At 37.8% G+C, this 27,397-nt stretch overlaps 4 protein-coding genes, 1 long non-coding RNA gene and 1 pseudogene across 5 annotated transcripts; 3 read left to right on the top strand and 3 right to left on the bottom strand.

Annotated features, from left to right (window-relative positions):
• Positions 1-257: 257 nt before the first annotated feature.
• LOC148784895 (chromatin remodeling protein EBS-like) lies at positions 258-1,787 on the top strand (annotated as a pseudogene).
• A 1,162-nt stretch (positions 1,788-2,949) lies between these two features.
• ALE1 (PA-domain containing subtilase family protein) lies at positions 2,950-6,551 on the top strand. The gene is made up of 10 exons (XM_011097694.3): positions 2,950-3,228; positions 3,327-3,471; positions 3,560-3,954; positions 4,108-4,203; positions 4,414-4,483; positions 4,612-4,894; positions 4,967-5,307; positions 5,411-5,678; positions 5,768-6,040; positions 6,111-6,551. The coding sequence occupies exons 1-10, from the start codon at positions 3,041-3,043 to the stop codon at positions 6,518-6,520; spliced, it is 2,469 nt and encodes an 822-aa protein (XP_011095996.1). The 5' UTR covers positions 2,950-3,040; the 3' UTR covers positions 6,521-6,551.
• Positions 6,552-6,628: 77 nt separating this feature from the next.
• On the bottom strand, positions 6,629-11,471 carry LOC105175298 (O-fucosyltransferase 15). Its single transcript, XM_011097696.3, has 10 exons — positions 10,229-11,471; positions 9,622-9,711; positions 9,412-9,511; positions 9,240-9,301; positions 9,025-9,113; positions 8,714-8,834; positions 8,467-8,610; positions 7,989-8,323; positions 7,277-7,517; positions 6,629-7,052 (listed from the first exon to the last, which is right to left on the bottom strand). The coding sequence occupies exons 1-10, from the start codon at positions 10,664-10,666 to the stop codon at positions 6,744-6,746; spliced, it is 1,929 nt and encodes a 642-aa protein (XP_011095998.1). The 5' UTR covers positions 10,667-11,471; the 3' UTR covers positions 6,629-6,743.
• Positions 11,472-11,611: 140 nt separating this feature from the next.
• RBCX1 (Chaperonin-like RbcX protein) lies at positions 11,612-13,394 on the bottom strand. Its single transcript, XM_011097693.3, has 6 exons — positions 12,993-13,394; positions 12,761-12,855; positions 12,446-12,563; positions 12,289-12,305; positions 12,098-12,160; positions 11,612-11,996 (listed from the first exon to the last, which is right to left on the bottom strand). The coding sequence occupies exons 1-6, from the start codon at positions 13,141-13,143 to the stop codon at positions 11,916-11,918; spliced, it is 525 nt and encodes a 174-aa protein (XP_011095995.1). The 5' UTR covers positions 13,144-13,394; the 3' UTR covers positions 11,612-11,915.
• A 1,562-nt stretch (positions 13,395-14,956) lies between these two features.
• On the bottom strand, positions 14,957-16,660 carry LOC148784894 (uncharacterized). Its single transcript, XR_016063156.1, has 2 exons — positions 16,553-16,660; positions 14,957-15,044 (listed from the first exon to the last, which is right to left on the bottom strand). It is a non-coding gene; the product is annotated as an uncharacterized LOC148784894 (long non-coding RNA).
• Positions 16,661-16,674: 14 nt separating this feature from the next.
• LOC105175295 (hyperosmolality-gated Ca2+ permeable channel 1.2) lies at positions 16,675-27,205 on the top strand. Its single transcript, XM_011097692.3, has 12 exons — positions 16,675-16,915; positions 17,460-17,803; positions 18,690-18,848; positions 19,579-19,714; positions 20,672-20,773; positions 21,857-21,976; positions 22,120-22,200; positions 23,316-23,656; positions 24,804-25,049; positions 25,549-25,873; positions 26,242-26,475; positions 26,579-27,205. The coding sequence occupies exons 2-12, from the start codon at positions 17,490-17,492 to the stop codon at positions 26,828-26,830; spliced, it is 2,310 nt and encodes a 769-aa protein (XP_011095994.1). The 5' UTR covers positions 16,675-16,915; positions 17,460-17,489; the 3' UTR covers positions 26,831-27,205.
• Positions 27,206-27,397: the final 192 nt, after the last annotated feature.

The following is a 27,397-nucleotide window of genomic DNA, read 5'->3' as shown; positions in this document are numbered from 1 at the left end:
TCTATTGAAATAGGATGCTGGCTGTGGTTGTAACCAAAAGGCCTTTTCATTTGTTATTATTGTCAGGGCCCAAGTGACTTTTATTTTAAAAATGTATGTTTATTTTATTGATTTAATAAATAAATAGTAATATATATTTGATATGGTAATAAATAAATAGTATTGGATATTAATTATATAGAGAAAGGAAAAAGATCTATTACAGGTTTTCCGACCACACTGGGAGGATAGTGATAACTAAGGTTGTTTGATTATCCATGGCAAAAACACGACCTGGTAAAAGGGACGTGAGTTCTTATGTGCATAAGATAGATGCACTATTTATGGTGCCGTTTTGTTTGTGGTAAAGTTCGTTTGGTAATTTTGAAGATACAGAATGGAAATTTATATGACATTTTTTGTTTTGATTGGGATGCGGTTCAAAATTCGTTGTCTGCATGCATGTCTGTGTACCATAGGTAGTTTTCTAGTTTAGTAATGTTAAGTTTCGGACTTGGGATATTTACTGCTAAAATAAAGTAAAGAAAGCAACAGGAAGGCTGTCAGTTCATTATTACCCTGCTCTGTTTATCCATGAACGTTAAACTCACACAGAAAAGCCGGTAGCGGTGTAGAAGATTAAGATTCTAGTTGGCGCTTCCAAAAGAGTCTTCGTTGTTATTTTACTATTTATGCAAGTTCTCACTTTTGGTTTTGTTTTCTACTACTTTGTGTTAAGATTCTTGAAGTTGAGCATCCTGTTATGCTGCAACGTTACTTGTCCTTTACATTCATTGTTTCATGAATACTCTGAATATAGATTTTGAGCTGAGTCATTGAACGTAGAACCTTATTTCTTTCTGTGTGGATCTGAAGCTGGGGAATGCGTGTTGATGCAACCCTCAGAAACAATTCGGCACCTTATGTGGTGTGTGTGGAGAAGATTGAGATTGATAACTGTAACAAGGTGAGCGTCGGGTAAGGTGGTACTACAGGCTGGAGGAATGTGTAGGAGGGCGGAAACAGTTCCAGGGAGCAATGGAGTTATTCTTGTCGGATCACTATTACATTCAGAGTGGTGACACCATTGAGGGCAAATGTACTGTTCATACTTTGAAGAATTATAATAAGTTGGAGAAAATTAGGCCTGCGGATTACTTTTGTCGATTACAATACTGCCTCTGGGGCTTTCATTCCAAATCGTACGTGTTGCAGTGTGAGTGCTGCATGCATTATGATACTTTTTCTTGATCTGTTTCCATGATAGTGTAAGCTGTATTTCTGGATTTTGAGGAGATACTTAATGCTGTTCTGGTGGTCATTTTGAAAGGTACTGCAACAAGATGACCTGATGATACAATGTGAGGAATGTGAAGATTGATATGCATACATAAATATATATATATTGTTTATCTTCTTGTTTATTCCTTAAAATCAATTTATTGGCATAATTGTACATGCTTGCTGCTTGATCATCTTGCTAAAGCAGTCCTTATTCCTATGATGCTATTTGTTAATGATTAATTATACAATATCTTAATGGTTATGAGCTTGTTGGATCTCATTTAAGTGATAGATCCATAATTAGGTCTCATGTCCACATGTCACAATATGGGAACATTTTAGGAAAACATAGTTGCTTATATTGAAAGGTGGTTTGGAGCCAATGTGCTTCATTGCAGCCATGAGGGTGTAAATCAAACGGCAAGGGAAGAAAAGCATCCTGCCTCTGAGCTGTTTACAGGTATCTCCTGCTTTGTGTAGACATGATAATACAATAGGCTGAACAATTGGATCGCTTGCTTTGAACACACGTGCAGTGAGGATGTGAAGAAATGTATTAAGAACCCACTCACAAATTGTAAGGTAAAGGAACTTGAGCGCAACTTGTAAGTTGATTGTGATGGGTTGTCTTTGTGGAATGTGCTTGTTCTTTGGGCTGATTTTCAGTTCAACAATGTTAACTGAAAACTTGGCTTTAGTGGGGGGGGGGGGGGGGGAAGTATGATATGTACAGCCTCTGGAGTGTGGAACCAACACTTGGCCCAACACAAAAGAATATTCTTGAGTACGTTTTTGTTGTCCTGCAGGTAGAGCCCAGACGCTGGAAGAGGTAATCCATCCATTGGGGAGGCTAGGCTGCATTCTTGCATGTAATGTGATGATCTTTCTATTGTTGTACAGTGCAGATAACTGGTTCTCTGCATAAACGAGCGTCTTTTAATAACCGTTACTGAACTGCATTCAGGTGTATTAGCTATAGAGTAAGCGTGGTTGGTAAAGAGATGAATCAGTAAATTCAAGTTATCCATGAAAAAATATGCCTAATTGAACTGAAGGCCGACAGACTTGATTTGTTTGGAAAACTACAAGTTATATCTCTAAGCAGTTGAATTGCCAATCTTATGGAGTACAAGACAATCTCACTCCAACTTATGTCACTAAGTTCTTGCAGAAACGCACATTCCCGAATGCATATTTAAGCCCACAAAAGGCCAAAAATGGTCTCTGAATTTGGATTTGCAAAGGTTGAAGTTTTGCAATTAATTGGTTTTGTGCTGCATCTCCGAATTAAATTCAATTCTCGATATTTAAGTTCTGCCGATAATTGGACTCCTTAATTCGGCGCTGTAATCATCCCGCAAGGATATTTTATCAGAAATACGTAAGAAAAAGCGGTAAACAAGGGAAAAGGAGAATCATCCAGCGAAGATTTTTTTATCAGATATACGTGGACGATGCAGTAAACAAGGGAAAAAGGAGAGGTGGCGAGTTTCTCGTACAAGACTGCAAGGTTGTTCGGTGTGAACAGGCACACCCATGTAATGAATTTGAACGAATACAAGATTCAAAAAGCAACCGTCACTTCACAGAGATTTGTTTTTTCTCTAACAAAAAGCTCAGCAAACCACTTTACTCACGTTAATTATGTGGTTTATAACAATTTAAATTGTTTTGCATGGCTGGCCAATCTCAACATTTTCTTGGCACCAAATTTCCATAATAGCCAAAGCAAGGCCCAGAGACCTGTATCTCTTCTCACCTTCATGCTAATTAAGCCATGAAAGAAGAGATTAACAATTCGCAGAGGAATCATCACAGAATACTTATACTGCTCTTTACCTTCAATTTCATTACATGCACTGCGGAAGAGAGAGACATATATTTGGTTTTACTGGAAGGTGAGCCAGTTGCATTCTATCAAGGAGCAGCGCCTGATAAAGATGGAAGAAGACCTCTCTACAACAGGTAATCGAGAATCGGTTGAATTATTTAGAGGAAGAAAAAAAGTTAGAAGACTGACTTCAAATTCCAATTATTAAGATGAATATCATTTTTGTTCTTAGTGAAGCTTCCATGGCTCATGCAAAGCACTTGGTGGACTCTCATGATCAATTTCTGCAAAGCACTCTGGATGCCGGCAGCTATGACAAGCTTTACAGCTTTAAACACATTGTTAATGGATTTGCCCTGCATACCACCCATTCTCAGGTTATTTTGTATTCCTGACATGACTTGTAGCTTGATCATGATGATGAAAAAGAACTCATCCTTTTTCCATAAAAATCGGAATTTAAAGGTTGAGAAATTGAAAGGCGCCCCAGGAGTGAAGCTGGTGGAGAAAGACAGGGGAGCCAAATTGATGACGAGTTACACTCCAGAGTTCTTAGGTTTACCAGCAGTTTGGAGTCAACAAGGAGGGGATAGAAATGCAGGAGAAGGGATTGTGATTGGTTTTGTGGATTCAGGCATAAACCCTGTGCACCCAAGCTTTGCTTATGATCCCGTGAATCCATTGACTTCAAATACTTCTCACTTTTCTGGAGCTTGTGAGAGTGGCCCTCTGTTTCCTGAGACTTCTTGCAACGGTAAGATTATTTCGGCGAGGTTTTTTGCTTCCGGGGCACGAGCTGCTGCCACCCTTAATCCTTATGTTGACATTCAATCACCCTATGATGCAGTTGGACATGGCAGGTATATTTAGACAATTGGTTGCCTTCACTTGTTTTAATCTTCTTCTGTTTGCTTTCTGAAGTTGCGTATATATATGCATGCGTGTGTGTGCTATGTAAAACAAGGACTGTGCTTACGGAAAATGCTGTTAAAAATACTGCTCCTGTATTGCAGTCATGTGGCGTCAACTGCTGCTGGGAATTCCGGAGTTCCAGTGGTTGTGAATGGCTTCTTCTACGGTCGGGCCAGTGGGATGGCACCACGTGCAAGGTCAAATATTCCTGATAATTTACAGATTGGAGAAGAAGTAAAGGATATAGATAAATGAACAATATGATAAGTTTGTTTACTGACTGTGCTTGCAGGCATGGCGATAACCTTTATGTTGAAATTATATACATGTAGAGAGAAACCATCTTTAAGGGGTTCTGCATATAATCAATAGTCCTTCACATTCTTTTTTCTGTGATTACTCAACAGGATTGCCGTGTATAAAGCCATTTATCCTACCGTGGGATCTTTAGCAGATGTATTGGCAGCAATTGATCAAGTGAGAATCTCTTTTCCGCAGCAATATATTTAGCTTGCACCATAATATAAAATAATCAGCTACGGATATACTCTATACAAATCTTGTGAAGAATATTAAAACATGGGATGGGCTTAATTTTGTTGCAGGCTGTGTTAGATGGAGTGGATATCTTAACACTCTCCATAGGACCCGATGCACCGCCAGAAGACACAGTTACATTCTTAAGCGCCTTTGAAATATTCATGTTGTCTGCACATAAGGCTGGAGTTTTTGTGGCTCAGGCAGTTGGCAATCAGGGCCCTGGTCCTTACACAGTAGTTTCATACAGCCCGTGGACTGTTGGTGTTGCCGCCTGTGGCACAGACAGAACTTATCCGGGCACTCTTGTCCTTGGCAACGGTCAACATATTGGTGGCATTGGACTGTCAGGTACCATAATTTTCTGTGCCATGTACTAGTTACACAAATATATCATATTGTATCCTATGATGTTCTTTACAGATCCCAGTTTTGGGAAGGGATTGCTTCAGTACAAGTTGGTGCTTGCTAAAGATGCGATTAAGGTAAATGGAACATTTCCTAGGACTCCACAGTACTTAGAAGAGTGCCAATACCCAGAGGCACTGGATCCTACTGCGGTGCAGGGCAGTGTGGTTATCTGTACCTTCTCGGCTGGCTTCTACAATGGAACATCGAACCTAACAGCTGTTATAGAAACGGCTAAGGTTCTTGGATTCATGGGATTCGTGCTAGTTGCAAACCCCAGTTACGGAGACTTCATAGCTGAACCCATTCCTTTCTCCGTTCCTGGCATAATGGTCCCAAGAGTAAGAGATGCACAGGTATACATGTAGCATCATAATACAAGAACCAAACTACAGGAATTATGAAAGTTGGAGCTTCTCAAAATTGTCTGAAAGGGATTTTTGTTGATCTTTGATTTAGATCATATCTCAATATTATGAAGAGCAAACATATAGAGATGAGGAAGGGCTGGTCATAAGATATAGTGGGAGGGCAGCAATAGGAGAGGGCAGAATTGCCACTTACACGGAGCGAGCGCCTATTGTCAGCAGATTCTCTTCGAGGGGCCCTGATTATGTTGACCAAAACAAGAACCCTGCTGATGTACTTAAGCCTGATATCTTAGCTCCAGGGCACCAAATCTGGGCTGCTTGGAGTCCCATGAGTGCTGACAACCCCATTCTATCTGGTTCTTCACATTCAAAATCTTTGCCTTTTTTTTCCATTATTCTTTATGAGTACTGCCCACTGATGATCCAAATTTGATTGGGTTTGAAGGTCACAGTTTTGCACTAATATCTGGAACCAGCATGGCAACCCCTCACATTGCAGGCATAGCTGCCCTAATCAAGCAAATTAATCCGTCATGGAGTCCATCCATGATGGCTTCAGCCATGTCAACCACAGCAAGCAAGTATGATAACCGGGGCGAACCCATAATGGCTGAAGGGTTCGCTGCCTACACATTGTACCAAGCCGCTCCATTTGGTTTTGGGGCGGGCCTTGTGGATCCTATTCGTGCCTTAGACCCGGGGCTCGTCTTTTCTGCTGGTAATTAAAAGCTATAGAACACTGGTAATTTTTGTTCTGACATTTACACTAATAATTGATCTTGGAGCAGGATATGAAGATTACCTCAGTTTCTTGTGCTCTCTTCCTAATACTGATCCAGAGAGAATCAGAACTGCCACTGGAGGATCTTGTGCTGCCTTGTTCAGCAACCCCTCTGACCTGAACCAGCCTTCGCTGACAATAACTGCACTTTCTGGAATGAGAATGACAAAAAGAGTTGTGAAGAATGTTGCAAGCAAACCAGAAACCTACCTGTGTGCTGTACTCCCACCCGAGGGAGTAACCGTGACTGTGGATCCACCCTGGTTCACTATTGCTCCTCAAGAAAGCCAAAGCTTGGAAATAAGACTTCATGTAACCCAGGCCCTTGATGACTTTAGCTTCGGTGAAATTGTTCTGACAGGGAGTTTGAATCACATTGTTAGGATGCCCTTGTCAGTTTTGCCCATATCTGTTTAAGTGGGATAATGAATTATATTTTTATCATTCATATTCAAACTTGATCTATGCAGATCATATATACGTGTTGAGGGTAACTCAATGAAACTGAGAGGGACAGCAAGAAACTAAATGAATGAATGTCTATATAAATGGATTCAATGAAATCCAGATGGAGAATATCCAATGTACAAATGAAAAAATGTTGTGGCCATAGATCAAAGTGTTGATACAACAGCAAAACTTAATCACTAGAGCACATACAATCCCGGCATCGGGGATATCTATATACACTTCTTCCAACAGGCCGTGAAAATACTCGTTTGTTTTGTCTCACTGCCTTCCTCACCCTTGTCTCGAAGACCTTCCACTCTATTGTGTTGTTTTTCAAAAAAATGTCAGCAAGCCGGCGTTTGTTTGGCCGTATTGTAGGCATTTTTCCTCCACCATAATAGATTCGGTAACCAGCTATTAAAGAAGAAAATTGACTTCCTGAATCTGTCATGGCAAACGCATCAGCGGCTGTGCATACTATGAAGTCCAGTGCTGCCAACTGCCAAAATTTCAGCTGATAAGATGATTGAGCATACTGTTTACTCTTAAATTAGCTTATCAATCGTGAAGAATAGATTATTGCAATCAAACAGCAGGCACCACGTGCAAAAGGTAAAACAACAAAACAGACATAACAAAATACATATCCATGGACGTTATTACCAAACACAGTATTCATCTCACACAAAAAAATAGAAGAAAAACAGCAGGAGCATAACTCACCTGAGATGAGAAATTTGCAAATGGCTCAATTTCAGTTGAAGAAAGCAAGCTTTCCTTGGTTACCAGATTAGGAAACAAGGTGGTCAATGATGCCAATCTTGAGTTCCCTCCATAAATATGTGCACCGGCTAGGTATATATGGGTTCTCCGGTTAAAACCAAGGGCAGCAAGCATAAGAACCGTTTCCTCTGGCGTCAATGGACATAGTCCTTCTGATCTTAATACAGCTGGGGAGGGAAACCTGCACAAAATTGATTTACTTAAAAACCCTAGTGATAGCATAACATTACCTGATACTGTAAGTATTTATGCAGTCGGATCAAAACCAGATGGAGTACACTTGCTAAATATGTTGGACCTTTGCCATTGATATTTGACATCAAAACTAGAGCCTAGTATTTTACGGTTGGCGAAAAATCCAATTATCTTAGTCAAAGAAAATATTGAATCTAGTTAAACATCAGAGAACAAAGAAACTAAGAAACTTCAACGGCGAATGCACTTTCCACAAGTCAATAGATTCACATGATGGAAAAACTGACAGTAAGTCAGCGACTTAGCATGCCCCATAAGATTTTTCCTCATACTATCAGATCCTTTATTGCCTAAAGAGAAATACTCAAACCAAGAAATATAGAACAACTCTCAGTCTCTCAGTAGATGAAAATTTCAGCTATCAGATGAAACTCCAAAAAATACTGCACATACATACTTTTTTGTCTTCTTTAGTTCCACCAATGCAGGGAAATGGACTTTCCGATAAGCCTCCAGTTCGCGCATTTCCTCTTCACCTCCACCAAATTCGCACAGAGAATGAGCCACCATGTCAATTTCAAACCTCAGATGCAAGGCTAGGTATCTAGACGTTTTAGTTGCACGAACTCTTTGCCCCTTTTTTTGTGACTGCGCAAATGGGCCAACAAGATAATTATCCAAATGTCCCAAGCCGGTATCATTTTGGCGCATCCTCTGAATAAGCAAAGCACCAGCTTCTTGTATTTTGGGGACAAATCTTAGGGCATGAAAATTGCATCTGCATCGAAGTCTCTAGATGAAATTCTTTAATTAGGAGGCAAAGTGGAGAGACACACATAAATAAAATGAACATTCAAAAGTGCAAAGTTGGATAAATCCAAAGCTAGGGCCCAGTTATACTGCCATTAGTTAACAAACCAAATGATTAAAGGTACCTGTAGCTGATATGGTATTGGATCAGATGCCAATCTGTTCCCAAATCCAACAAAATGAACCACTCTGTTAAGATGTAAAATGGGAAGAATGTATTTCAAGTAAAAACTGGGCTTAGCCTCTTTCACAACATCTACGTCACTAACCTGAAAGTCAAGTGCACAAGCAATACCACAGCAATTAGAGCATGTCACAAACCAAACTCTACGTTGGATTTAATCATCTAGTGCAGATAGGTATAAATCTCACCACGCTACCAATTGCCTCCAAATCTAGCGACTGTAATTCCTTTGGAAGTTCCTTAACAATTGGGATATCAGGCTTCAAGTAGTTGATGAAATGGTCCTCTTGATAAATATCGCCGAACTGACTAAGAAATTACAGAAGTTGGCCATCAATTTCCAACACATTAGAAAAACTGTGTATATGGGCAATAGTTATTTGAATGAAAGAGAGGATTTCTTCACATTAATGTGCAGAGGTTAAATAAATCTGGCAAAAAACAGTGCTAGATAGCATTTACGGTAGCTGATTATTAAGCGAAGTAAAAAGTATTTTACCTAGCATCTCTCCAAACACTACTGTACATAAATTTGGGAAGAACAAGAGTCGCATTTAGTAATCTAGCTACAGCAACAGCATTGCAGACCTGTTGGCAACCACATGAAATTTTTGTAACTATCAACACAAAATTATCAAATGCAAATCTATAACTAAGAAATTATTAATACTTGGAAATTGCTTCACCAGGAATTTAAACATAGATATTACTTACAGCAACTCGTTGCTGATTTATTCCACCATTAGCTGTGACCATTATGTAACCATTTTTACCCTCTGAAATTGAAAACAAAAAATTAGTCTTTACATGCTAATACAACATCATATGATAATGTTCAAGCAACATTTTAGCACATCCAAATATTAATAGACACACAAACACAGACCACTAGGTTCCCAGTCGCGTGCATTAGCACAAGGGGTCCAGGAAGAGGCACGAATATAAGGTTCCACCCACAAGTCCTTAGGCTCGGGCTTGCTCTCTCCCTGAATCGTAAAAGCACCAGTATATGAAGGCAAATAGCAATATAATCTCAATTCATATTATTCAGGAGAACAGAGTTAAAAATAGTTGCATTTTAAAAATGTGAGCATACCTCAGCCATTGCATGAGCAGCCTTAGCCAAAAGCCTAGCATATATAGTTTTCTGCGGTTTTTTCCATCTACCAAGTTTTTGTAGTTCTTCCTGCATCCACATCAAGAATGCTTATGGTGACTAGTCCGCAAGACCGCAACAGATCTTACAACATGGTAAACAAAAAGTTAGCATGAGCTTCCTTTACCCCTTGAAATTGCCAACATTCTGATTGTTTATCGTCTACAGGAGTCCAACAATTAACAATATAACAACCTCTTCAAATCAATAACAAGCATAATAGTTTCTTACAGATTCCTACTAATGTTATTTATATTCAATTGCAGTTCCAGTCGCCTCCCAACTATCAAAAATTGCCTCCAACCAAGTGAAAATTGAAATCATTAGGATCCAACTCTTCCTAGGCGATCGAAATATATTATTTCTCTGGCAATTCTCATTGCTTTATCTCTCTCAGGAAACTTCTCCGTTTGGTCAGCGAAGAAGTATCCCTTCTCAAATCTATTTTATACCAATGCATCTCAAAACCACCTTAGAAACTAATTAAGTAAACCATAAGAATACAAGATAATTACACAGAAAGAAGATGGCCAAAACCACAGCTTACCCGGATGAATAAAGTGGACGAATTCGCTTTCAAGAACTTCACCTTGATATACCCACGAGCGCCACCCGCTTCTTGGATCCGAGAAAGCATCCACGAATTCATCAAGAACAAAAACCCCAGCAACACCGCCAATCCAACGACCATCCTTTTCCTAGACCACGGCTTTCTTTTGGATTTTCTCGTTTTCTTGGGTTCAAACACCGCGCCGCTTAAATAGCCGTTCGACACCACCGGCGAGAGGGAAAGAATCGATAACTGGGAGAACGTTGAGGACGTGCAGGAACCCCTGGGCGAAGAAGAGCTCATTCGGTTCGAGCTGATTGAGTTTCGGCCTGAAACCCGAGAACCCAGATCCTTTCCCTGATAGTCGTCATCATTTTCGCTGGATGTGTTACCACGACCAAGCGTGAAGACGTCAGAAGGACCGGAAAGGGACATGTTATTGTCGGTATAATGCTGGGATTTTCAGTTGAAAGAAATTTAAGGAAGGTCCACGGGAGCCCCACAAACGAGAGGGATCTGCCGGAGGGAGAAGCATATGAGATGTGAGGCCATGGAACACGTGAACGTTTGTTTAGGCCATCTTCAGATTCACAGGGGTTTAAATTCGGCGAAATTGATTCCTTGATTCCTCGAGTTTGCGGAATGAACTCCTAAAAATTCTCAGTTAACCCCCTCCACTTGTCTATATCTCGATTAGGAGTTGGAAGGGGAAGAATGAGATTTCCAAAGAGTTCTGGGGCAAAGGAAAGAAGTTGACAGGTAAAAGATTGAAACACCAACTGATTTATTATTACAAAGGAAACATTCGCTCTATATTAATTGATCAAAGAATTCTTAACCACTGAAGCAAAGCAACCCATGAATTAATGGACGGAGTACACATTAGTTGTTGTTGTTCACACGTGAGACAGCGGTGCGTTCACCATCAATGGTACACCTAAATTACTGCTTTTTTTTATTTATTTTCGCGCACACACACACACACACACACACAGTTTGTCCAGAAGCTGAATAAGAAACATCTAACGACTGTCGACTCCATCCCTTGGATCATATCAATGTTTAACCTCTGGATCCTGCAGGCCTAATGAATGCACTGGACAGGGAGAGGGAGAAGCTCCATATGGGCCTTGGACTTTTGGGCTGCCCTATGTATTATAAAGTGTCCTTCCTCTTTATCGTATTGGGCTTCTTTAGTTTGATGTGATTAGATGATGATAGATTAAAATTTTAGATAAGTATCGGTATGATATATGAAAAAATTATTTACATACGTGAATTGTTTGTCTGACTAGTTCTGGTGAAGAAGGAAGCCTGTGAGGCACGGACAAAAAACACCAAACATCAAGAAAAAAGAGATCAAAAGGTTGGGCCGAAAAATGATCATGAAATGGTGGGCTTCATCTAACTCTAATTCCAACCTCACCGGGTGGGATACAAATCAATAGATTATCATATTTAGTCTCCACAACCCACACAAGAATGAAGTAAACATAATTATGGGCCAGTTTGCGTAGGATATCCGGCCATTGTGAATAGAAATAGCTACCTTTTGATTTTGAACTAGACGCTGCTCTGATTTCCAGTTTCTATATAGTACACAGACACACACATATACTACATAACATAAGACAACATTTCAGAGCAGTAATTTGCTTATGTCTGGTTTGAGGCTGAGGGGAGATTACTTCTCACTTTCGCTCTTCACGGAACTTGTTTCCGACACGTAATCCCTCATCAGTCTTGTATTACGGTCATCCACCATCTGCTAACATACAACACACAGTTTGGAACCAGGCAACGTTAAAAGGAGCACATTAAAGAATTTGAAAGAAAAATATATAAGCTAGGCGTCTGTCTGTCGACCTTCAATGACAATCGTTTCAAGTTGTCCCATTCAAAATCGCTCTTGCAATATGCGGATCGGACCTTCATCAGGATGCAATATTTCATTTCATTCAGGCAAAATTAAAGCATTAATATTTGCAAAAGATAATCCCAGAATTAAAAAGTCTAGTAATCCCAGAATTAAAAAGTCTAGTTGAGAAAACACTGACCTCTAGTATGCGCAGAGCTGTGATTAAGAAGCAAAATAGAAACATGAGCATGGGATGTCAGTTTGTACTTAACATGTAATAGTTGAATACATGTTGTAAGAAGCTAATAGCATCATGAACATTACAATTCATACACAGCAATTACATTCGTATGTACCTAAACTTTTGTGCCTGGAGGATTCCCTCATCAAGTCAGCACAAAACTTATCCCCATCGTTCAGCGAGTGTCTTTCCAAGAACTGCATCATATCTGCATACGCCTCTTGGTTGTAGCTCTGTTCTGTGTAGTTACTGTCAGTGAACCTCATCCAAACAGGACTACATATGCATGTAATAGAAGTCTAATGTGTACAAACTTCTTCAGTTTCTAGACTTTATATAGGGAAATCCAATCTTGTTTATCTGTCTAACAATTGTCTATTAGCTGTTTGCATCAACTTATGGATTGGACAACAAGGAGAGAAAGAGAGACCTGAAGCTGCGCACTGACAATTCTAACGGCAACGTAGGTGAAAAAGTCGTGCAGGTGTTTTGCTGCTTTGGCTTCTGGAGAGGCTTCTCCAAATCCTGCAAATTCATGCACACTCCAATGACATGCTAGTGGTGATGACATAAAAGTTAAAATAGGAGTTCAAATAGAAACACTATTGTAAGAAAGAGAGCAAATTATGCAACGGCACAAATCCATGAAGGTTTGTACTGACCGGGCACATACATCTTGTGGCATTGGAGTGTCGTGGAATGAGATGTTGTTGGTTTCCAGGGCTTGAAGAGAAGAGTAGCCCTGTTTGCGCTATGGTGTTTGGCCGGGAACAAGGAGAATTGAGAAGCTCGGACAAATGTGGAGGATTCCATGCTTAGTGTTCCTGCTGGCTCTTATCTCTGGCTTGTGGCAATTAGTTGAAGGTTTGAGTATTTGTTATCGATTATGAGGGGGTTAAGCAAAGCCTTAAAGATTTTAGCACAAGAATGGAAATATCTTTGGTCGCCTTCTCAAAATATCTTCCGGTCCCGTTACGTGGAAAGAAATCGAATAACGATGGATTCTGGATGAGTCCACTCATGAATGGATAACAGAGAGACACACTAGCATTTTTCTTATAGTATGGAGATAAATCAATGTGTAGAATAACTGCAACTGGCAGCCTATTGGAATGATATAGTGTTAGTGCAGCCTGCAATGTGATCACTCTCAGTTGTTGAAATTCTTGTACTGGATTTAGGTGCAGAATGCAATTTCTGAAACTCATAATTTCCACCCAAGTCAATAAACCAAGTCCCCTTACTGTTACTGCAAAATAAATACTACTATTTATTTACATGCTTGAAGAATAACCTTGCTATTTTATTTTTTACGAATGTGGAACATGTCTTGTTAACTTTAAGGCAAACTCTAGCAACAAAATCACCGTGCTGCTAGATGTCTAACCTACGTTATACGTCGTGCACGCTGCTGACTTGGGTCGTGCCAAAGCCAAACTGATTGGACCACGAGCGCTTCTTGTAAACACGTGTTTTGTGAGAACGGCCTATATAGTTCTCGACTCTTAACATCATACCAACCTTATCAACAAGTGAGCCCTACTTTGTGTGGTTTAGAGCAAACACATCTTATTTTGTAGCCAACCTGTGGCCCTTGGGGGTTTCGGACAACAAAAAAAGGATGAACACAACACTGAGCTGCGCATGGATCTTTCCCTGTATTATTAGTAATAATGCCGACTGCCTTCACATCAAACCAAATCAATTTTGTCTTTGAACTACTCGTAAGCCTCACACATAAGCAGGTTGGGATGTGATTTTCAGCACTAGTTTCAGAGTGCCGGCCCCAAATAGCTTTTCCATAATTGCATCTTAAACAACATACAGCACAAAGCTCAATTATTGTTTAACAACCACAACCTATACACATATATTTGTCAAGAAAAGCGTCAGGATTTTTGGTAGGATTTCGTGGTTATTAAAATTAAGTAATTTGGATTACACTTCAGTTTTATTTCAGAATTGAAAAAAATAAAGTTATTATCAAATTTATTTTAATCGGGGAGCAACAAGAAACATCTTCGTGTATATCGAAAATCATTAATAGATGCCACGACAAGTCCAATCAGCCGTAGCCATGGTCGTTGCTCAGTGATGATGCAACCAAAGGGCCCCCCCCCCCCCCACACACACACACTATATCATTTCCACCTCCATTTTGCATTTGCATCATAAGTTGGCTGTTTCCTTCAACTTCTCAACTCTGCATTAATTGCTTAAATTTCAATGAAGTAGGCAAAATTTGTCCATGTCTAATAAAATATTAGACATGTAGGTTATATTAATTGATAACAATTTTTCCCCTTCATCACTTTCATCTCCTTATCAAGAAAATTCTATGCCTTCTCCCTTATAATATATATTTCAATTTTAATACCCTTTTCCCCTCTTCTTCCTGCCAAATAACAAGATTGATAAACATGCGTGCGATCCGACAGTGTTTTGGTCAAATATAATATTTGTCTGAATTGTAAGCTGTCTTTCTTCTCCTCCTCACCTCAAATCGCAATAAACAATCTCCATCCTCGAATGCACAAAGCAACAGCAGCAACTCATCGTTATTTTATTTTGGTGCAACTAAAGTATTTTCAATATGACCAAATCGCAGCACCAAAAGAGGGAGAAAAAATGTTTAATATCTTACATAAAAGTTTAAAAGCGATCCAAATTCTAAATTGACTAATCACAACAAAATCAACTTCTTGAATTCAAACCTGCAAATGAAAAAAATAAAATAAAACACAAACAAAAGAAGTGAATCAGATGGCTTATGAAATATATCATCAAAATATTTTATTTCGGTGAACTTAAAAACATATGACGAATATAAATTTAGAGAAAAAAAATTATTTGGAAAATAAAATTTTCACTTTTCATTAAACGATAATCATAAATACTTACAATTCATTAAACCATACAATTTATTTAGAAATTCAAAATATGATTGAGAAGGAGAAAATAGACTATAAACCCCTACTTACCAAATAGAGAATTTTTACAATTAAAAAACATTTAAAAATTCTAGAAAATTAGAATTGAATCAAAACTGTACAATTTTGATCAAAACACTTCCTTATATATATATATAAATAGATTATAAAGAAATACACGTGCGTTGGTAGTCAACAAATGTAGGAATTGGTAGACAAGGTTGGCAGTCGGCATTTCAACAGCCCTTCCTAGTCAAAATTTCGCATAGCGTAAAGTAGCCTTTTCAAACATCAAACCATGAAAAGGTATTCTCTCCGCATAAAGGGGGTGGACACCTAAATATTCTCAAACCCAACATTACGCTAAAATTTCAATTTCCTCCTAATCATTGACACTAAACTAACTTCAAGTTTGTAGTCTACCATTTTGGATATATAGTTACAAATATAGCGCTAAATTTCATGTCAGAAAAATATTTAACTTCAATCTGATTGATCGACATTAAATTGATTATATGATAAATATTATTTATTTATTATTTTAAATTGTATGTTATATAATTAATTTAAATTTAATTTTAATTAAAATTTTTATTTAAATTCAAAATATATACAAAAATAAAAGGAAAAGATTATAATTTATTCTTATGTGATATGAGAAATAAGAAAAAAAATTAATATAAAAAATAAAATAATAAATTATTCTATATATTTTTTGAAAAAAAATTACTTTCTAATTAAACTATCGGCAGGAGATAATTTATTTTATTTTTTAAAATATAAAAAATAATTTACTTTTTTTTTCACAACAAATATTTATTTATTTATTTCACATGGGGTTAAAATCAAATTGGCTTGAACCCAAAAACAAAGTATAAAACAGAAGAGGTTGAGTAAATTGTCACAACCACTTGCACCTGAAGCGCGTGATACATGCGTAGAAGCGACAGCCCTTATCCGGCTGGCAAGAAAACAAAAAAGGAAAGTAGCCGTTGTACTAATAACGTGGGGCCATTGCCGACATTTCACGGTTTGAAGCAGTGGGAGCGTGTTTAAACAGATCATACCATTAATAAGCGCGATAAATAAATAAATAAAAGCAGGATTATTATAAATTAACCGCAGAATTACTCACATTGTTTTCAGTTACACCGTTTGCATTAAGGACTATTGTTTATTTACATAACGGAAGACGTAACCATCAATCAATCGTTTCAAGAAAATCAGTGAAGAGTTGGAAGAAAGGAAAGTTGTTTGTTGTTGTTCAGGATTTCGAGGGAAAAAAATCTCACACTGTTGCTGATATTTCATATTCCATCCGGGAAAAAGACAGACGCGCACCCCACACACATCATTTCTCTCCGCACCCCGCCTCTCTCTCTCTCTCTCTATGAGGTGTATGTATTGTGTATATAGAGGTGGGTGGCTTGTGGTTTAGGTTTAGTTATATGAAGGGAAGGGATTGAGGGGAATGTTCTTTGGCTTTTGTTATACCCTGAAGCGATTCTATTCACTCTCCGATCCGCAACTCTCTACCTTCTTCTTCTTCTCTTCTTTTTATGTGTGGCGATGATGATGATGATTTTGACTTAATTTCTGGGTTTTTCTTTGCGGTTGCTGGAGGCCGTACGACTACATCATAATTTATCTCCGTGGTATGGAATATTTTTCCTTGTCATTTTTCTGTTTATTGTGTGTTATAGTGATTTTTTGTTGTTCTATTCTGGAATGCGTTTGCTTTTAAATTGTATGCGCAATTGCCAGGAAATGTGTTTTGTGTATGGTAAAATTGTGGTTGTTCTTGGTGAGGTTTAGGAAAATATACAACTTCTTCTGTGTTTATGCGGTCCATGTTTTCGTCTCTCTGGATGGATGTGAAGCTTAGTACTGATCTGGAGAATTTTGAACATTACTGGAGAAACTTCTGGATCTACTGCTCTGTTTCTAAATGAATTCACCCTTGTTACTATGTTTTAGTGTGGTGATTAGTTGACGCTTATTCTAGTTTTTAGTGTGATAATTAGTTTAATGGGTTATTTGGATGTGGACAAATATATACATGGATTTTCACTTCTGTAATTTCGCTAAGAAAAATATGTATCGAAATTGATGTTATCACCATGGCAGGGTGATTAATAATCCTCCAAAAATTTTGGTTATCTTTATTTGGTTTTATTCCTGACTAAATTTTCCTGGCAGGAGTTTCAGTTATTCTAATACAGGCACAAGATGGCGACCTTTGGGGATATAGGGCTTGCAGCAGGAGTTAATATTCTCAGTGCACTGGTCTTTCTTGTAGCATTTGCCATCCTAAGGCTTCAGCCGTTTAACGACAGAGTATATTTCCCAAAATGGTATCTCAAGGGTTTGAGAAGCAATCCTGCGCAGTCAGGTGTGTTTGTTAGCAAATTTGTCAACTTGGACTGGAGAGCATATATTCGATTTCTGAATTGGGTGCCAGATGCACTGAAAATGCCCGAGCCAGAGCTTATTGATCATGCAGGGCTGGATTCAGCTGTCTATTTGCGGATTTACTTGCTGGGGTAGGCTTACACATCTGATACATTTCCTTGACTTGGTCTTGGTGCAGTATACTTAGCCTATATTTCAAAATCCAACCAAACAAGGGAAACGTACAACTTAGAAATCATCATTTCACAGATCTTCACGCTTAGATTCCACAGAGTCCACCTAGGCACACTTCTGTCTGGATTTTGATATTGCTAAATCTTATGTGTTGATTGAAGCTGTGACGTAATAGGGGGCCTGTTGATTCTTTGTTCAGTCAATTGATCCCTTTTAGGATGAAGTTGGAAAATTGTTTACCAGTGTTTCCAGACCTGTGAATTGGTCTTCCATCTTGCCAAATTGTACTTTCTTGCTGCAAAACTAATTTATGTGTTTCTGATTTGAAGAGATATTCCCTATCAAGAAAGTTCTAGTATCATGCAATTGCTTATGGTGTCCAAAATGAATTTATTGAGTTTTTTCCATCTGTTTATCAAGATTGCTTGACATTCTTTTGATGACATATGCTTTATCGAACTTGATGAACTAATCTAGAATATCATCTCTATCTTGTGTAAAGAATATTAAATTATGTGGTTGCATGGCCCTTTGAGAAGTTTATTTCCCTCAAATGTTATCTTAATTACTGCAAGATTGTTGTTGAGTCCTAGGTTTGTCGTCATTGTAATATTTCCATGTGATGCATAAGAGGGATGTGGACTAAGTTGTTCCTTGGTTTTTGATTGGATTTGCTTCCTCCTTGTGCTTTAAATGCAATTATGAAGATTTCTTCAAATACATAAATCCTCTTCCTGGCAAATAAGCTAGAATGGAGATTGTTCCCGGTACTGAATGCGTATGTCTTTGGGTTTGGCATGTTGATAATACACTGAAGTACTGTTCTTCTTCATGGTTTTGCAGACTTAAGATTTTTGTTCCAGTGACATTGCTTGCGTGGGCTATCCTAGTGCCTGTCAACTGGACGAACAATACCTTGGCAATATCTCAAGCAACTGATAAAGTGCAGTACAGTGACATTGATAAGCTTTCTATTTCGAATATTCCACATGGATCACAAAGGTTAGAAGCTTTTCAATGCTAGTGATTTTTGGAGTATTTGCATTATTGATCAACTACTGCTTACCATTATTGCTGTAATCTAATTCTTCCTTTTAGGGCTAATTAAAATTGACTTGCTAACAATTTTATCTTGGGTTGTCTAAGGTTTGGATGGATCTCAGTCAGTTTTAGGCAATGTGAGTTTCAATTTTTTACTGTGGGCTTATTTAGACAACATTGCCCTTTTTGTTCTAGCATCTGCAATAGCATAGCTGTTGGAATGGTTAATGGCCCTTAAATCTGGGTTATTAGGTAGACACTGAAATGCGGGTACCATCATGCCGTCGAGTGGGTGTCAGTGATATTAGCTTCCATTAGTGATGACTTGGGGTTGTCTTGGATTATGATTGCAGCATCTGTTGGAGCTGTTAAAGGTCTATACTCGGATTGTGATGGATCTAATCAGTGCCAATTGAAAGAGCTTTGCATCAGAAAAGAAAACTGAAAGCGTTTAGATCCTTTATGCACATACATGAGGAAAATCTCTCTTCCTTGGACACTTGGACCTCTAGCTTCCCATTTTAGTTTCTCATTGACTATTTCATTACTTATTAGTTCAGATACACTTAAGGTGAGTTGATATAAACTGTGTCCTGTATTATATTGTCCCATGTCTAATAATTCTAGGCGCCTTTTGCTTTTATCTAAGTGTGTGCATGAAATAGGACTTATACTTTATGTCCTTTTACAGGTTTTGGACTCATATAGTTATGGCTTATGCCTTTACCTTTTGGACATGCTATACTTTGCTGAAGGAGTATGAAACTATTGCTGAAATGCGTTTACACTTTCTTGCTTCAGAAAAACGTCGTCCTGATCAATTCACGGTAAGAATCAATATCGTGCTGATTCTTAGTCTGCATGTGAATGGTTTCTAAGAAATGTGTGGACATTATTCAATTCAAAAATGATGGCTATGCTTCATTTGAAACACTTATAAAATCAAAACCAAATATTGACATTTTCAAACATCTCAGTTTTGAATCCTCTTCCTTCAAATAGTATGATAATAACCCTCAGGCTATGTATTGTGATCAACTTTGTAGACGGAATATTGATAAATTATTTTGAATCAACTCATCACATTTCTAAACTCTTGTTGATTTGTGAGTATTAATAGAGATGGCAATTGGACATAAGGTAGACTGGACCCTTAGTCGGGACCCATTCAGACTGAACTAAATGGATTTGGGGTGGGTTCCAGTTTTGAATTTGTGAACCCCGTGGGGACTGCCTTGAATAATATATATGTAAGTATAATTAATTTTTCTAGAATGTTGCACTTTTGTTCGGTGCATGTATTTGCATAATAAATTATATTTTTGCCATAATGATAACTTGTTGGACATTTTACAAATAATAAGCCTATTTTTTAAAATTTATAGCAATTAATTGAAGGGGAAAAAGATAACTTTTAGCAGGTTATGGGTTAGTCTCACCAGCCACGGAGTGGGGTAGGGTTGTAGACAGATTAGGACGAGTTTTAGCTTGTGCTAGAGACGGGCTAGGATGTGAAACAGGGCGTGGAGGGTTTCAAGTTCGGCCAAATATATCCTAAGGAAAGTGTTCTGTCCACAGGCATTTTTGTTCTGTTGTTGGCCCCTTGTTTTTTCTTTCTGTGGAGATGACCTGCTATCAGGATCTAGCTAAATGGTTTTAACCTTCTGTCTCAATCAACAACTTTTGCTTGTTTATTTCTTAGTGAGTGGCTTCTTTGGTACATCAGGCAAACTTTCTTTTGCCTTTCTTTGTATGACCAGGAAGCTCAACCTTGGTTTATGCAGGTTCTTGTTAGGAATGTACCACCAGACCCAGATGAATCAGTGACTGAGTGTGTGGAGCATTTTTTCTTGGTCAACCATCCAGAACACTATCTGACTCATCAGGTTCTTCATTCTAAAATTTATGCTTTTTGTGTACAATGTTTCTGCAGTCGGAACTCTGCTTGATTGTTTTTATGGCCAGGTCATTGCTTCCTCTCACCTCAAAATGATTTACTTTTTACTGGAAATGCCTTGTTTTCTTTAACATACAGAGTTTTATTGCCTCTGATTTTCTTTTTTCTTTTTTGCTGGAGTCTGTTCTTCTTTGGAGATAATTGCTGAGAATCATTGCTAAAAGTGACTTTTGAAATCAGAGTAATTCCATTTTTCTCTTACTAAATTTTGTGCATCTCAATCTCCAAAAATGCTTTTGGATACTTGTCATTAGCATTAAATGTACATTTGATTTCGGGAAAGAAATGTTTTGATACTTGTAGAAAAATGAGATGTGACTTTTGAATATTCTCCCTCAGTTTAGTTGTTTATTAACTTGTAGGAATCATGGCACGCATGTATCTGTTTTGACACATCTTGTGGGTACAAAGTACTATAGAACTTTATTTTGTTTCCCATTTTCTTTTTACGTGAGGATGCACTAGTTGCTTATAACGACCCATAAGGACTTTCGAAAAGACTGAGGGCTAAATAATATATGAAGATTAATAGGTCAAGAACATGAGAATAGAAAACCACTATGGGTGAAGAAAGAAATTGTGATAGAAAGTGATGATCTCACACTTATGATGCCTTGTAATACATCTACTTCCTGTCCTTCCACCTTTATATAAGCTATTCTTTCTTCTAGTTTTCATATTTTACCATATAGAACCTAAACCTTTAAGTTTCTTGTCTTTTTGTCTACAATTTTTATCATGTTTCCTCTTGAATTACACATATTTTTATAATGAACTGGGAGAATTTGAAAAATGAATATAAATTTGCTATGTGATTTCACTTGTCAATGGTGTCTTGTTTCCTCGGAAATTTCTGTCTGGGCATCTGGCTTTGTCATCTCTTGTGCATGCTGTTCCTTAGTATGATTCTGCACTCTACTTCAAAGATATGCAAGTAACTTGGGCGATTTGTATTATGCTTGGTATACTGTGCTGTATGCATCATTCTGCTTATATCAGAAAATACATGCAGGTTGTGATGAATGCAAATAAACTTGCAAAACTGGTCAAGGAGAAGAAAAGCAAGCAAAATTGGCTTGACTATTACCAACTTAAATATTCAAGAAATCCATCACAACGGCCCACCAAAAAGGTACTGTTATGTACTTATTTTATTTTGAGTCTCCTACGTCTTGCCTCAAATGTTAGAAATATTCCATCTTGTATCTCGTACAACTTTTAAGTTCAGTTGAGATATGGGAGGTTAAGGGGTGCAATTTCCTTACAAATCCGCAGACTGGATTTCTTGGCCTTTGTGGAGATAAAGTGGATGCAATCAATTATCAGACAGCTGAAATCGAGAGACTATCAAAAGAAGTGAGTACAAATACTCAATTGTTTCTTCTAGTTCTATCTGGCGTTTCTACCATGTGGTTAGTACTTACCCAAATGAAAATCCATCACACCTTGTCATTGTCGCCCTTGAAGTCTGCAAAATGAATTTAGTACTTAACGAAAGTAAGGTGCCAGTAACTTAAGCTTGGGCTTCCTTCTTCAGAAAACATCTCTTGTAACATTCAGCTTCGCCATTGCAATGGGCTAATTCCCTCCTGTTAAGGGCTGGAAACTGATCATATGAGTTTCTTATAATTCATGGGTTTAGAGGAGTAAGATGCATATCGAATTATTGAGCTGGATGACATAGCTTTTGTCCTCTATTTGAACTTGTGACTTCCTGGTCTAACAAACCAAGGTTTACTGTGAGGCTAAGGCCGCGTGTAGTTACATAGACAAAGATTAGAAATTCTCATCCTTACTGATGGTTTACTTCAAATACCTACTAAAGAGGAATGATATCCTCGACTTTTTTCTTCACTGGAAAAGGAGATCTGTGATCTTTCCAGTCCCTGTTCTTTAACAATTCTTCTTCCCATTCTTCTTACCGAAATGTTTGCCGTCTTTTCCCTTGATTTCTAAATGTCAACAATCATTATGAAGCAGAAGATAGCATGTTCAAGAAACACTTATGCCGATGATAAGATTATAAAACAAAAATTAGTGATCCATTATTTGAAGATTTAAGAACTCTTCCTGTTGATTGCTAACCTTTAGTTATGCTACAACAATAATTTTAGGTTATATTTGGATTGATGGATTTGGATTTGACGCAAGAATTTGGTCAAAGGATTTCAAATTACTCCATGTTAAAAAAGAATTTGAAATTCATTAATGTTTAACAAAATATAGTTCAAATTTAGAGGTGAATGACTTGGAATCCTTTGAATCTATAAGTATCCAAACACATGCAAAAGATTTATGGCTAGGGATTTGCAATTCATAATTCCAAATCCACCAATCCAAATGTGGCCTTATTGAATTTATATATCCAAATATTCTGCTCTGGGCAAGATGATATCTCTTGATTATTCATCCTTAGCATATTGATGGATAGGAACTTCTTTTGGATATCATATCATAACATTCATATGCAGATAGCTGAAGAGCGGGAGAGGGTAAAAACTGATCCTAAGTGTATCATGCCAGCGGCTTTTGTCTCATTCAAAACTCGGTGGGGCGCTGCTGTGTGTGCACAAACACAGCAAACCAGAAATCCGACTTTGTGGTTAACAGAGTGGGCTTCAGAGCCACGAGATGTCTACTGGGATAACCTGGCAATTCCATATGTCTCACTGACTATTAGGAGGCTTATTGTTGCTGTTGCTTTCTTCTTCCTCACATTCTTCTTCATGATCCCTGTCACTATCGTCCAATCTCTTGCAAATATTGAGGGTATTGAAAAGAGGGTGCCATTTCTTAAGCCAGTCATCGAAACGTGAGTACTGCTTCTAATCCCTATATCCATCATTGTATTACTTATTGCCTAAGCATTACAAATTCACGTGTGTTGGTCCTGTGAACAGTTTGCGGAGTTTGGTGGACAATTTTGTCAAACATCAGTTGATAATCACTGATTTCTCTATTGAATTTGTTAGATTAATTTCAGACATCCACCTGGGACCATTTATTTTGATTCTTGTAAGCCATAAAGTATTATCAGAATTGCCATCTCTTGATGTAATATTTCACACTATAACTTTGCTTAGTGAAACCATTCCTTTCTTCTTGGCTTAGCGAATATAAGCACCACAAGCAGTTTATTTCGATCACATCTTGCACTTTATTAATTTGGAAGATCTTAATGTCAAGTTCAAGACTGCCAAGAAATCTGTGGACTTAATGGATCCTGTTTAAAAAGTTTTGGCTGTTTAGTTTAATCTTAACAAGATCCAACAACCCCCCCCCCCCCCCCCCGCGTCAACTTTAGCACAAATTCGTATTTTTATTATTATTATTATTATTTGTTTACATGAAATTGAGATGGAGCTTGAGGAAACTAGGTTGAGAGCTATGTTGTAGAATCTCCTTCTTCTCTTGGTTTATATATATGTTGGCATTGGGTTAGGAAATTCTCTCATTTTCTCATTAGCTTGGAAGATTGAGTTGGATCTTCTGTTCTCTAATAGTTTTGTAGTAAATAGGCAATCATTATGTAATGGGCATAAATAACATACTTTGTAAGTCTTTTCACAGTTCATTTCTAGATTATTTACATTTTTGCTCTTTTTTCACTTCTTGAATCTAACCACTTCTTTAATGAAACTTTGCAATTATGATGTTCCCATTATGTAGTTACAGCATGTGTTGGACCAAAAAGTGGAAGGTTAAATCATAGTTATCACTTAGTGAACCTTCTGAATTGATTCTGAATATTGATGGAATGTGCCTTCATCTCATTCCAAGTAGACAAATTTGAGTTTTTCTTTGTAGTCCTTGAGCTTTGAGCCTTAATTTACAGGAGTCATTTCAAGATGCTTTATTTTGGTCTGTGTTCTATGTACAAAGATAAATTTGGCAACACATATATCCGTCTGGTATCCATTGCCATTTCCCATTCCTATTAATATGGTGTTTGTCTGCAGGCCTTTCATCAAGTCTTTGATCCAAGGTGTTTTACCTGGGATTGCATTGAAGATTTTTCTTATAGTGCTACCAACAATACTGATGATGATGTCCAAATTTGAGGGCTTTCTGGCAATATCAGCTCTCGAGAGGAGATCTGCCCTAAGATATTATATGTTCAACTTCGTAAATGTTTTCCTCGTGAGCGTGATAGCAGGAACTGCATTTGAACAACTCGATAGTTTCCTTCATCTGTCTGCAAACGAGTATGTCACTTGCACATGAACTACGGTGCCTATGTTTATCTTATGTCTTTGTGAGAATATTTGTCTTTCATTTGTCATTTGTTGTTTTACAAGTTCGTTCTTTTTTGGTTGTGTCTATTATGATGAGATACACCAGTAACACTGTTTCACTGCAGTCATGTTTTCTATCAACTGGTCGACTGGATAATTTTTATTTTTCCTTTTGTGTAAATGTTAATGTAGATGAATCATTCCCCTTGTTATATATCTGTCCTTTTGACACTAGACTAATGCTTGATTAATGCCCATTGTCTTTTTTACCTCAGGCATCTGCATATGTTAAGTGTTAAACGCATTAACGTAGAACCCTAGAGATTACTTTTCTGGAAAATTTCTTTTATACTGTGGCCTTTCCTGTTGTGAGATGTGCTGTCTTAAGGATTGTACAAGATTATGTATCATGGATTTGAAATTCCGCAGGTAGAAACTGCTCACCTTTATATGTGATTGCTCATTGCAGATTTGCTCCGACAATCGGTGTTGCAATCCCTATGAAAGCAACTTTCTTTATCACTTATATCATGGTTGACGGATGGGCTGGTGTTGCTGGAGAGATCTTAAGGCTGAAACCATTGATAATCTTCCATCTGAAAAACTTCTTCCTGGTGAAGACTGAAAAGGACAGAGAAGCAGCAATGGATCCAGGAAGCATTGGCTTTGACACTGGTGAACCTCAAATACAGTTATATTTTCTTCTAGGCCTTGTCTATGCTGTGGTGACACCAGTTTTCCTTCCCTTTATATTGGTTTTCTTTGTACTGGCATATGTGGTATTCCGCCATCAGGTAGGGACTCTCTCTCTCTCTCTCTCTCTCTCTCAAGCATGCATGTGCGCTCGCACACTAGATTTCTTCTCACCGGTTAAACAATACTATAGGTTTCTTATCACTGCTGAATAAACAACACGTCTTTGGAATCAGTGCATCATATTGACATATGTGTATCTTGTCCAACATCATATGTTCATTTCTTCAAGTTCACACTCATCGAATAAAGCAAGTCGTGATGTCTTACTGAATCTGTTTGCTATGGCACAATGGACCTTTTGTATGTAAATCACTATATTTACAAAGGGATTATTTTTTTGGCATTCCATATGATGTACTTTAAAACATGTACACTCTTGACATGATCACACTTTTCTCTTGTGCAGATTATAAATGTGTACAACCAAGAATATGAAAGTGCTGGAGCATTTTGGCCAGATGTACATGGACGTATAATCTTCGCCCTGGTCTTCTCACAGCTTGTCCTAATGGGATTGATGAGCACAAAAGGGGCTGCTGCCTCCACGCCATTCCTTATTGCTCTTCCTGTGTTGACCTTTTTCTTTCATAGGTTCTGCAAAGGCCGTTATGAACCTGCTTTCGTTAAATATCCTTTGCAGGTTCCTACCCATTACAAATTTATAGATGAATTTTTTTAGTTATTATATTTCAGTATAACCAATACTTTGTATTCATCCCATGCATTTTTGTTGTGGATTCCAGGAAGCAATGATAAAAGACACACTCGAACGTGCAAGAGAACCAGGCCTGAATTTGAAAGGCTATCTCCAATACGCTTATGTACACCCAGTTTTTAAGAATGACGAGGATGATGAAGATGATGATCTCCACGGAAAAATAGAAGAAAGCATAACAATAATACCTACCAAAAGACAGTCTAGAAGAAATACCCCCGTGCCCAGCAAAATTAGCAGCGAGTCCTCAGCGGACGTTGTCCCTGAAAAGGAATTTTAAATCTTGAAACTGTTCGTGGTTTTGTACATGATATTTGTACACCACGCCTAAACTGTTGTAGTCATGCTGTAAATTAATCAAGAGGAAATAGCTAAATCTTCGTGTTAGATATGGAGGAAGAAGGTAAGAAACACCTCTATCTTCCAACTGTACTAGGGTAGAGTAACTTGGCATTAGCTAAAAGTTTGTTCGTAGATATAGGATGTGCTGTGCATAGCCGGCCATGTCCATGTGGTGCGATGCTTGAACTCAAAATTCTCACAATTAAGTTTACACGGGCAACGAGGCTTGTAGTATTGGAAAGGGGATCTTGCTCCCTTCCCCCTGTTTAAATGTTTTTACCTTAGAATGTAAATTTATTTATTTCTGCTGTTCCCTTACGTCTATTAGAATTACTTACTATATTTGTTTTTATTTTCAAATTATTTTTGAGATTAAAATATATTCAATGTTTACCATAATTCAAAAACACTTTATTTAGGTATTTTTAACTGTTTTAGTATAAATACATACATATATATATACACACATATACATAAATATATATAAAAAAGACATGATTTGACA

This window comes from Sesamum indicum, linkage group LG12 (assembly GCF_026168435.1).
Source record: "Sesamum indicum cultivar Baizhima isolate 11 linkage group LG12, ASM2616843v1, whole genome shotgun sequence".
Lineage (NCBI taxonomy): Eukaryota > Viridiplantae > Streptophyta > Magnoliopsida > Lamiales > Pedaliaceae > Sesamum > Sesamum indicum.
The sequence above is the reverse complement of the archived record's forward strand: the minus strand, read 5'-3'. Positions and strand labels throughout refer to the sequence as shown.

What these genes read in the sequence shown, in the direction of transcription:
- ALE1 (XM_011097694.3), top strand. Translation starts at nt 3,041, where the DNA reads ATGAAAGAAGAGATTAACAATTCGCAGAGGAATCATCACAGAATACTT. An exon ending in TGGTGGCATTGGACTGTCAG is followed by an intron (nt 4,895 to 4,966) that starts GTACCATAATTT and finishes TGTTCTTTACAG; the next exon opens with ATCCCAGTTTTGGGAAGGGA. An exon ending in CAAGAGTAAGAGATGCACAG is followed by an intron (nt 5,308 to 5,410) that starts GTATACATGTAG and finishes TCTTTGATTTAG; the next exon opens with ATCATATCTCAATATTATGA.
- LOC105175298 (XM_011097696.3), bottom strand. Translation starts at nt 10,666, where the DNA reads ATGTCCCTTTCCGGTCCTTCTGACGTCTTCACGCTTGGTCGTGGTAAC. An exon ending in ACGCGACTGGGAACCTAGTG is followed by an intron (nt 9,302 to 9,411) that starts GTCTGTGTTTGT and finishes TTTCAATTTCAG; the next exon opens with AGGGTAAAAATGGTTACATA. An exon ending in CAATACCATATCAGCTACAG is followed by an intron (nt 8,324 to 8,466) that starts GTACCTTTAATC and finishes AATTTCATCTAG; the next exon opens with AGACTTCGATGCAGATGCAA.
- RBCX1 (XM_011097693.3), bottom strand. Translation starts at nt 13,143, where the DNA reads ATGGAATCCTCCACATTTGTCCGAGCTTCTCAATTCTCCTTGTTCCCG. An exon ending in CCACAAGATGTATGTGCCCG is followed by an intron (nt 12,856 to 12,992) that starts GTCAGTACAAAC and finishes ATGAATTTGCAG; the next exon opens with GATTTGGAGAAGCCTCTCCA. An exon ending in TGAAACGATTGTCATTGAAG is followed by an intron (nt 11,997 to 12,097) that starts GTCGACAGACAG and finishes GTATGTTAGCAG; the next exon opens with ATGGTGGATGACCGTAATAC.
- LOC105175295 (XM_011097692.3), top strand. Translation starts at nt 17,490, where the DNA reads ATGGCGACCTTTGGGGATATAGGGCTTGCAGCAGGAGTTAATATTCTC. An exon ending in GTCGTCCTGATCAATTCACG is followed by an intron (nt 19,715 to 20,671) that starts GTAAGAATCAAT and finishes TGGTTTATGCAG; the next exon opens with GTTCTTGTTAGGAATGTACC. An exon ending in CTTAAGCCAGTCATCGAAAC is followed by an intron (nt 23,657 to 24,803) that starts GTGAGTACTGCT and finishes GTTTGTCTGCAG; the next exon opens with GCCTTTCATCAAGTCTTTGA.